This window comes from Pterocles gutturalis, unplaced genomic scaffold (genome assembly GCF_000699245.1).
Source record: "Pterocles gutturalis isolate BGI_N339 unplaced genomic scaffold, ASM69924v1 scaffold20679, whole genome shotgun sequence".
Lineage (NCBI taxonomy): Eukaryota > Metazoa > Chordata > Aves > Pterocliformes > Pteroclidae > Pterocles > Pterocles gutturalis.
This window is the reverse complement of record NW_010136262.1, coordinates 21,951-32,781: the sequence shown is the minus strand read 5'-3', so window position 1 is coordinate 32,781 and position 10,831 is coordinate 21,951. Positions and strand designations below refer to the sequence as shown.

General features: G+C 36.4%; 1 protein-coding gene across 1 annotated transcript in view; it reads left to right on the top strand.

The window, feature by feature from the left end:
• Window positions 1-3,137: 3,137 nt before the first annotated feature.
• LOC104468199 (threonine aspartase 1-like) overlaps window positions 3,138-10,831 on the top strand; it is a gene marked incomplete at its 3' end in the record, with an annotated part of 20,799 nt that continues 13,105 nt past the window's right edge. Inside the window, exons 1-3 of the mRNA XM_010082249.1 lie at window positions 3,138-3,282; window positions 5,076-5,143; window positions 6,734-6,802. Of these exons, the coding sequence (XP_010080551.1) occupies window positions 3,138-3,282; window positions 5,076-5,143; window positions 6,734-6,802 (282 nt within the window). The remainder of the gene's footprint in view (window positions 3,283-5,075; window positions 5,144-6,733; window positions 6,803-10,831) is intronic.

Sequence of the window (10,831 nt, the reverse complement as noted above, 5' to 3'; positions counted from 1 at the left end):
GCCGCGGCCAGTGTCGCCGAGGATTTTTTTTTTCTAAATAAAAGTTTCCTTTCTACTTTTGTTTGGTGGCTGCCGATTGCTCGTTTCCTCGTCAGCTCCTCGGTTGCTGCTGTTCCCTCAGGGTTGTGGTTCCCTGCCGGGAGCTGGGCTGCTCGCCCGTGCGTCCAGCGCTTTCCTCTCGCCCTGGTGCTCTTCGGCCTCCCACCCCCTCAGGCGTCGTGCTGTAAAATCCAAAAGCTCTTAAAAATGCCCTCTTCCATGTTGGCAGAACTGGGACGGAGACATCGGTGTCTACGTCTCCGCCCTCCTTCACCCCCCTGCCACATCCGTGTGTGCTCTATGGGGCCGTCTCTGTGTGGCGAGCATCAGGCAGAGCTCCGAGTCCTGGGGCGAATGGCGAGGGTCACTTCTCGGCTGGCAGAATAGCTGTAGTGCCTGTGGCAAGTGCACTCAAAGACTGAGCAATCTTTCTGCCTTGGGTGTGACACCTGAATTATTCACATTTTCCTGAGGGCCTGTGTAGGATTTCGGCATTACTTTTTCAGTGCAGTGAGTGCTTTGGGCTACTTCGGTAAAATCATTATGGTTCACATTATTAAGGAGTTGAACTAGAGTATGTTCCTCCACCGTTTCTGTAGCTGTGCCAATATAGCACAGTGAACTATGTAACCAGGAGGGAGGTCGGAAGGATGACAGCCAGGAAAGAGAACAGATAAATCTGAGAAGAAGCTAGAAAGGGAAAGGTTGGGTCCAACGGGACCTTAGAAGGTGGAAGCAGCAGGTTTGTGAATAAAATTTGGAAGGACGTGTAAAACGGTTTGAGATGGAAGGGCTTTCACAAAATTGCGTTGGTGTGGAGGAAGTGTTATGAACTGCAGAAAATTATTGAGCTAGGTTGACTATGCATTGTCTGGTAAAAATAAACACATCCTCAGACACAAGTGTGTGTAAAGGCCTAGTTAAAGTCTTCAGTCTGGAGTTATGCTTTAAGTGGTATCTGTATCTTCATTTTCAAAAACAACTACAATCATCATTACTTTACTTATTTTTTCCACTTCTGCAAGAATATATGTTCCCTATTTGCTCCTCTGTCATTTTACTTAAGTCTTTGCCATGCCTTTGCTGTAATGACATTCTGCATGGTGTAATAAGGTGCAGGAAAGTGGAGTTCATAGCAAACAGACTGTGCTTCAGCTTGATGCCTGAAGCTTGCTTAATTATTATTAGCAAAAAAATAAGTGAATATAGTGATTAAGACTTTAATTTTATCTCTGAAGTTTATGCAGGAGATCATTTCAATTGAACGTTGTTCATAAATACTTTTTCTTTCTGGAGAGGCTGTGTATTGTAATGGTCTTTCATTTTTATAAGTATATGTATTTATAATTATAACAATAATAATAAGTTCGTATTTAATTTTAAAATATAAATTTACAAACATATGGAGATACCTTTATATGTTTAGCATCTAAGAAAAAATGAGCGGAAATAAATAATTTCCTGGAAATTTGTGCTAATTTTCATTATTAAGAGGATGGTTGTGGTAAACCAACCACAGAACCACTCTGTTCTGTGCCGTTGCTGAATCTTGCTAAACATCATTTGCATTGTTTTGGTTGTTTAAATTGGGTGGTATTTAAACACTGGAGTGAGCCATATAGCATGTGAAAAATCTGTGGTTTAGATTCAGTGTATTAATAATCAATTTTTTTTACTTCTGTTCACTGTCAAGTAATCTTAGATTACAAGTAGTCTCTTTTGAGGTGGCAGGAGTGATAGACATCACGTTGGAGTATCTTAACATGTAGAGGTTTTCTCCATTCATGCACTAACACTATACGATTTACACTTCCTGCATTAATTCAATATGTAAAATACCTCTGTTTTTCATTTTGTCTGCTGAACTAGAGAAACGGTATTGTGTCAGGATTAACATGTATTAGGCTGTGGATAAGAGGAGTGGTAAATACAGTGAATTTGTTTTCTGATTTCCAAAAAATACATAGTTATGTTACTTTAACTTGAGAGCTTTTTTGTTTTGTATACTAGAAAATACTGACAGTTTTTCTAGTAACTTTCTATAAACATTAAATTGTCTAAACATCTTAAGGGTTAAAATCAAAACCAAATAGGGTTACTAAATTATATGAGATCAACTTAAGCCTGTTGGGGTTCGCTAATACTCATGGTAGCTATCCCTACACTTATCTAGGCAAACTTTCTTTCACTGTTTTAGGCTTATTTGGCATTTTTTTAGAAATACTTTGCCATTAAAAAGAAGTTATTTTCCTTTTTTCTTTTCCCCCTGCAAATTAATGGAGATTAATAAGGATAAGGGATGAAAAAGTATGGAAGAGTAGGAGTTCATAATAGGATGTTAAACACCTATTTCCTGCAAAAGAAAGGAAAAGGTATGTCATTTTAAACTCATGTGCTACAATTCTCTGGAGCACACGCTTGTAACTTCATATATGACTATTAAATTTGTGTTCATGCACAGGTTCTACATTCCCTGCATAAAATGTAGACACAAAGTCATGTAGGCGGATGCCAGTATGTTATTCGAGGATGGCAGATTCTGCTGTGCGACCACATATACTGTCTTTCAGCTTTAGCTGACATTGCTACAGTGCTGCTTAGGACTTTCCACGCAAGCAGGGAATGACACTTTTAAGAAGTAAAGATTGTGGCTGTGGAGCATCATCCCATTAAAAACTAGTTAGGCCTGATGGATGGAGAAATAAGTCGTAGTGTTGAACAAAAGGAGACCATGGAAAGCAGCTTTCTCTCAGTCGTGGGCAACAATCCCCTACAATGTCTGGAAAGATTATTAACTTCAAGTTAAGTCATAACGAAAAGGCTGCTTTCAACTTGCAATGTGGACTTTGTATTTTAAGTCTTATTAATACCGTTAGCTAGGAAAGAGTCAGACCTTAGAAGCCCTTCTTTCAAGAGGTATACTCCTTGTTCCAAACCTCTCTTTCAAAGGTTCTTTTTGAAGTTATTTGTATGAAATTTGTCTCTTGAAATCAGTATCTAATGTATGCATGTGATTTGGTTTTAGGATGATTGCTCTCTGGCATTTATTTTTGAATGGAAGGATGCTCTTTTCCAGTAGAAGATGGTGATCCTAATGTATGATCATGGAGAAGGGGATAAGCTCAGTAGAAGTGTTACCTTCCAAATCGTCTCAGGTTACAGCTGTAAAAGTGGTGGTCAAAGAGCCCGAAACAAAGCAAACCCAAAGAGGGAAACGAGTGGGATTTGTGCTTGTCCATGCAGGTAAGATGCAGAAGCATAGCAGCTGGAATGGAAATAATGCATATACAAACTAAATATCAACTAAAATTTCATATTGGCTTTGGACTGCTAGTATGTTAATGAACTGACATTAACTTTGGATGTAAATCCAAAGTGAGAGAGTGGAGAGTTTGATTAAAAGTTGCATTCACTGAAGGATCTTGGAAACTGTTAATAAAAATGCAGGGTTTTGGGTGTTCTGAATGTTGTGGGGTTGTTTGTTTTTTTTTTTGTCCTTGACAAAGAAAACCTCAAACAAAATCCATAAATTTTGAATGGTTATAAAATGTCAAATTCTGTAGTTGTCTGCTAAGCTTGGGAAACCTACAAAATACAAGAGATCTTTCAGTCTATTTCTTTACCCTGTAGAAGAATCAAACGTAGCTGTTCATTACTGAGAGTTTCTTGTCTAACTTGTCCATAGGGACAGTCTAGTTAAGACTTTTCGAAACCTCCTTACGCCATTTGTTGCAGAACTTCACTTTACCCTTTTGAAAGTTTTCTACCACGTCTCATTTTTTTTATCTTGTTCATACATAAATGAATTACTATTTATTCTTTCCATGTGTGATGAAGAGGTCATCTACTCAGATGCGATACAAAAATGATGTGTTATGTGTGTCTTCCTCATAAATTCTTTTCTAATAAGTTCTTTCTTAAATACTATTAATCTTGACAATATTAGCAATGCTTATATCTGGCTGTATATTTGTTTTTAGCATATGTGTGATGACATGAGGTGAAAGTGAGCAAAGTAGCCTGGTGACACCCAAAATATTTGAAAAGCCAGCATGCTGCTTAGTTTATAAAATCCATAAGGTTAAAAAAAGAAACACAACCTGAAGCTGAAAGAACTTATTCTGGGGTGATATTTTATGACCCTGGTATTATATTTAAAGAGCAAACAGAAATATTCAATATATTGGTCTTTACTGGGTTACTTTACTCTGTTTAGAATTTTTTTTCTTTCACTAGTAGTGTTAAAGCTTATTTTATTAGAGTTTTTCAAGGTAGCATTTCTATAAGGTGAGGAAAGGGAAGTTGAGATAAATGCAAGCATATTTTTCCAGTTCAAAAACTGGGAAAACAGAATAAGTGGAATTTAAATATCAGTGTGCTAGTCTCATCTGTTCTTTTTCTGATGCTGCACTTGGTCAAATAGTGGGTATTGTTAAATTTTTCAGGTATGGAAGTAGGGGGCAGTGGCTACGAAACAGGGCAAAATGGTTAGATGCAATGGGATAGACATAAAGGCTGAAAATGAGAAAAAGATTTAAAAAAATTATATGATCTTTATTTCAAGGAACTCTCCTGGTTCTAAAGCAAGAGTAGTGAGCTCTAAAAATATAGCATAAACAAGAGAAGGTGAACAGAATGGTAATTGCAAACTTGCAAATCAGTGGTGTTTTAACTTGAAACCAAGGTTTTTGCCCAATAATGAACAATAAATAAAAAAGCTATGCTGTAAATCCTTCAAGAATGAGCAAAACTGGAATTTCTTGGACAGTGTTTATAGGAAGAGATTGTATGATACTGAGATTTATACCTATATGCTTCTGTGTATGTGCTCTGTATCCTATATTTTACTGAGTGTACTTGAATCAATGTTGAAATGCATAAAATTGTCAATCGTTGATACAAAAATGAAATGCCAATGTAATCCAGAATAAGGAAGGCTACATCTGCCTTTACGTTAAAGTGATGTATCTTTATGTGAACTATAAGCTGTACTTTGACAGGTAGTATAATATCTTTTCCTTTTGCTTTAATTGTAGGTGCAGGTTATCATTCTGAATCCAAAGCTAAAGAATACAAGCATGTGTGCAAAAGAGCCTGTCAGAAGGTATGTCTTAGCAGCTCCACAGTCTTGTAGTGGGTTTTACAAGAAATATATTCAGTAGCGCTGCCACTTCAATATTAATGGGCATATCTGGGTTTAGCTGCTCAGGCTGTGTGCATTTCTAGAGGAAAAACGAAGCAGCAACAGTTAATGTGATACAGAGTCAATAGAGTGCATGGCCGTGAGGTGGAGCAACGTTCTTATCAGTGGTGGCAAGAGCAGACAGCAAGGGAACAGTGGAGGAACTGGAGAAGATTGCAGTGATGCCTACACAGAGTATTCCTACAGCTTCCTGCACTGTTCCTGAGGCTTTGGGATTTCTGGAGCTAAATATGGTGTCTGGAATTTTCTTTCATCAATGTCCATTCTCTTTGGAACTTATTTTAAATTCTAGCATCCAGATTACTCTGTGAATACAGGGATTTCTGGAATTATTTTATTCTTGATAGCTTTGAACTCCTTAATAGGAAGGGAGGTAGAAATAGGAAAAACAAAACAAGAAATGAAAACCCTCTTCCCAATGCCGGAGAGGGAGAAATGGCAAGACTTTCATTTCCATTGAAATTATTATTTTTTTTTAATCTCCTCCAAGAACTTGCTTTAGAACTGGCAAATCCTGTCTACTAAGTGTTGAATGAGAATATGAAAGACCTGTCTCCAGTTTTTAATGCCTTTTGCTTTCTCCAGGGAGAAGGAGCTGGAGAGCTTGGCAGGGTTTTTAGAGGAGTCTCAGAGCTGGCCTCTGATAATTATCACTTCATTTTACAGTTCTGTTGCTCAATCCTAATACCAATCTAATTTTGTAATGAGGAGCCTCAAAAATCACCCAAACTTAAAACCAGCTTGGTTAAAGTTGTGCATTAGCCCTGATGATAGTCGCTTTCCATCTAGTTATGTGTGGAAAACGGTTGTTTGCTGTTGAATTTAAGTCTAATTTGAGATTCTGTTTGGTTCCTTAAGCTAAGTAGCCAATTTAAATGACTTGTATGAAGAACAAAGTGTCGCAGGTTTGTTTTACAACTGAAGATGCAGCCATAGTTGTTTTCTGGGGTTCCCTGAGAGAAGCTGACTGTAAGGTCTTGTCCAGTATGCATCTGAGGAATAATATTAGGCTCTAGAAGTTAATTTTTGTGTGCGTATATAATTTGAAGATAACATTGTCTTATATTATTTGGTTTTGTGTGTTGGCTTTTAGATGAGCCTACTTGTAGATTCTGTTCAATTTCATGGCAATTGCCATATATGGTTTTAGGGTTTTTTGTTGGATCTTGGAAAGAAAATTAGAAACTTCTTGACTGACACATTAAATGTTTGAGGACACCAGGTATAAGATTTTATTTTATTATTAATTTGACCATGCAGGTATCTGCTAGTAAATGCAGTGTCTCAGTGTCCGAGTAGTAAAATCATGCCTTCAGATCTGCCCTTGCTTGGTGCATACTGAGTATTTACAGTGTCTCTTTTTTTTATGTTCTCTTTCATCTTAAACTGATTTGTTGAGGATTTTGTTTTGTACAGGATTTAGGAAAACATAGAGCTTAGTCACAGAATATTATAATTTCCTAATCATCGACTAAAAATTCTGTTTTACAGGCAATTGAAAAGCTACAGGCTGGTGCTCTTGCAACAGATGCAGTGACTGCAGCACTTATAGAATTAGAGGTATGAATTTCTAACTAGTAGTAAATATGTCTCAAGTACGTTGCCAGATTTTTCTGTAGGAAAGTATTAATTCAAATGGCAAATCTACTGAGATTTCCATTTTTGTGACTTATATTTAGTTATCTGTGCAGACATGGAAGCTATGCTAATTTTATCTTTTGCTTTTCTACTATATTTTGTAGTAAATTTATTTAAAGGCTTTCTAAAAATGCAAACTGAGTAAAAGTTGTCTAGTTGGTGCAATTTTTGTTGTCATCTTAGGTATGCCTTACCAGACAGACTTTAACCTTGAAGAGTAAATACAGTCATTAAAGACTTACTGAACACTTTGTAGGGAACTTTATTTCTGACTTTCCAAGCTACAGGCAGACTGCACTGGCTCTGCTTCTTAGAAAGGGAAAAAATAATTTTACTGGTCATGTACGTTAACTAGAAATTCTAGGATAAGTCCTCATGCCTTTTGTTTGCATTAATATCTCACACTGAGTTATGTTTCATTTCTTGAAATTATGAACCAAAGAATTTAGATGTAGTTAGTCTTTAGTAGTTCTATTAACACTCTCAAGTAGTAATTATATTGAGGTAACTGTTTCCAAGTATGCTTTCTTGAATTGTGTTATTCATACCTTTTTCAGTTCTTTGGGATAATTCTATAAAAGTGAGATAATTCTACAAAAGTGATTGCATAAATTTAAGGCTGCCTGTCTCTCCATCCAATTAAAGGACTATATGAAAATGAAGTAGGAATTTTAAATTCTCACTTGTCCCACAATGTACATTTGCTATGACCCGTTAATTAATGTGGTTCCCAAATTTTTTTTTACATCTTTTTTTATGTTGTTTCTGTATGATCTCTGATAGGATAAGAGACTAGAAGCAGACTGTTTAGAGAAATGTGACTTCAGTGTAAGACAATGGTTTTTTTCTGATTTTTACAATTAACTGTGTGTAGAAGAATAGGACAAGTAATGCTTTTATTTCAAAATGGTACTTGTTAATTAAGATATAAAGTCTTGATAATCATAAGGAGATGAGCAGATGTTTGTGAGGTTTTTGAAAAAGTATCTTTGTGGAATACTGAAATTTTTACAGCATCTGACTTTAGTGGAAGGTCCCTATGAAACAATGTAGAAAGGGGTAAAGCTAAAAGAATTTCTGGGATATAAATGAGGCAGTTTAGTTATTGTCCCAGGTCCACTAATCCCTCATGGTAGTAATGACTGAAACAGGTATTCCTCTTCTCCTCTAAGGAGTAATTGCTTCTTCCTCTCCAACTTCATTAGTAAAGAAGGAAGGCAAGGTAAGTGTTGTGTTGTAAAAATAATTTCCTGGGTTTGGAATTTATGGTAGTGTTCTGAGAGGATTAGTAGTGGATTTGCTTACACATATTTGGGAAGGTGTTAATTAACATACTTGATAGGGTTAGTGTAAGGCAGGCAGTACATACTTTAGTATGTGTTAGACATGCTGACTAGGACCCAAGACTTCAGTCATACTTTTAACTTGGCAAGCTTCTTGGTTTTAAATAGTACTTTTGATCTCCACTGAAGTCTTCAAATATCCTTTCATGTGTTATCTTACCATTTGTTTCCACCTAGCTGTATTCTAATGTGTATTTCTCTAATGGAATTATTTATAATGCACTTCTATAAACTAACTGAGGCTGCTGTTATTCACAAGATTGTTTAGTGTGTCAGTTCCCTCCTCAATGGAAAAAAAAAAAAGCTACTTTATGTTGTGATTTTTATTGTGTTCCTGAGCTACACAGAAGAAAACATATTTTAAGATGCTTAACATAATAGCTATTTATCTCTTTGCAGCTGTGCCTGGGGTAAATATTTTATCTGTTTTTGTTATTCCCTGGAGAGGTTTTGTCATTGATTTTAGTAGATTTAAATACTCTGAAGTGACAGCTGTGTGAGAAGTTATGGCTTTAAGATAAAATTAACACCTTTTTAATGAAATTACTCCAGTCAGCAACCTTTTCCTCCTCATCCGTCTTGCCACTATTCTGGTGATGTCTCCAATCATTCCACTTTCTGGTTTTAAAATTGTCTTAGGTAGTATTTTTATGGGTACTGTTGTACAAAACATTTTTTTTTCCTTTTTCCTGTCTTTAAATATTATTTGTTCAGGTTGTACTGCTGTCATTAATGTACTTATTGGCTTTTTTTTATTCATTAAGGGATGTGTATAACCCCTGAATTGTGGGTTGTTCTCTCTGTTACTGGGATAAAGGATATTGAGTTTGGGATTTGGGCTTCTTTGAAATTGAAGTATGTAGCTAGGCAGTTACATTAAAGAAATATCAAAGGTATATTCAAAACAGAAAATTATGTGGTGTGCAGTGGCAGTTTTTTTGATCTGGTATGAGAAATTCCAAAGGGTTAGACTGTCAGCTTTCAAAATGTTGCAAGATTTGTATCTACTCATATCTCATTCTGAACACCACCTGCAGACATTTCTGTCATTTCTGGAGCTGCATCTTCCGTTTTAATTCTGATATTTTTCCTATTTCTCTATGGAAAACAGAAACTGCATGTGGCAAGTCAACAAAGCAAATAGAACAGTTTTTCTCATCAATTACAAAATGTTGTGGGTAAAAATGTAGGTTTGTATATTGACTCTCTCTCTAACGAGTTATCACTACACTTTTGTTTATGCAGGAAGAGAGCGTGATTTTTCATAAAGTACTTAAGCATTTTGAGTTGGCAAATACATAGTGAAAATCTGTATGAAAACAATGTTTGTTTACATGTGTCACTGTAATACAGATTAAGATACAGAATAACAAAAGTTTGTACAACATGATAACAGATTCCATTGTGGAGTACTGTTTGTAACTTCTTGATATTTGGGTTGCTGTAGAACACATTGCTGTGAGTTTATTTGAAATATTTAATCGTGTTTACAGTTCTCTAAGACTTTTAATGCTGTATTCCAAAAATCTGTAGTCTTTGCAAAGCGCAAATATCTTTTCATGGCAATGTCACAAAAGATGATTTTTTTTCCTCAGTTCCGCTCAATTACACAACTCCTATTACACAGAATTTCAGCTAATCCAAGAGGCATCACTTCAAAGACTTGTTGAGGCGCAAGACTTGCTCTTGATCTTTTACGAGCAAGCTGACAGTTTGCTTGTGGTATGCTGTCTGTTTTTTGTTTTATTTTTTGCAGGCTCTAAATGGAGAAAGAACAGCCTTTCTTTGTTGGACTATATGACTCTCAAGTGTAATAGTGTTTTGTGATTAAGATAATAACGCGAATAGTTAACTAGAGAAAAGGTAGATTTTTTTTTGCGAAGTAACAAGAGCAGCTGACCCAGAATAGTGTTAAAATAACTGTGCTCGTCTTCATAAGCATAAGCTGTATTTGATAAGTTGATTAAAGGCGGTTATGTTTTCCAGTTTGTGAACTCTGTCATTGTAGAGAAACAAATGAGCATGTTATGTCTTTCAGCTTTGGGGGATAAAATGGGTCTGGACAAGGTGCTTCGTAAGACTCATCCTTTACACTGTCTAATTCTGCAAAGACATTGCAATACAATTTCTTTGTGCTCTTACTATCAGCCACCATATGAAATCTGAGTTTCTCTTGAAATGCAAAGGGATTTGGGCAGCTTTTTTTTGGTGGAGAGGAGGTCCCCCTCCACACACCCCCCATAGAACCAGTAGTTTTCAACAAAACCACATGCTCATTGCATTTATGGCTAGCTGTGAGAACAATGTGCACTTTCAAGCTTTTTTTTTTTTACTATAGAGCACTTCAGAAAGCCTACTGTTCAGGTACTGGAGACAAGAACATAAGTTTGTTGTAAAGAATGATGAAGATTTCAAACTTTTTCTAAGTTTATTAATACTGTGTGTAGATCACTTGTTTCTTTAACCTGACTTCAGTAGAATGTTCTTTATGAACCCCTCACCACAAGAAGGACATTGAGGTGCTGGAGCAGGTCCAGAGAAGGGCAACGAAGCTGGTGAAGGGTCTGGAGCACAGGTCTTACGAGGAGTGGCTGAGGGAGCTGGGGTC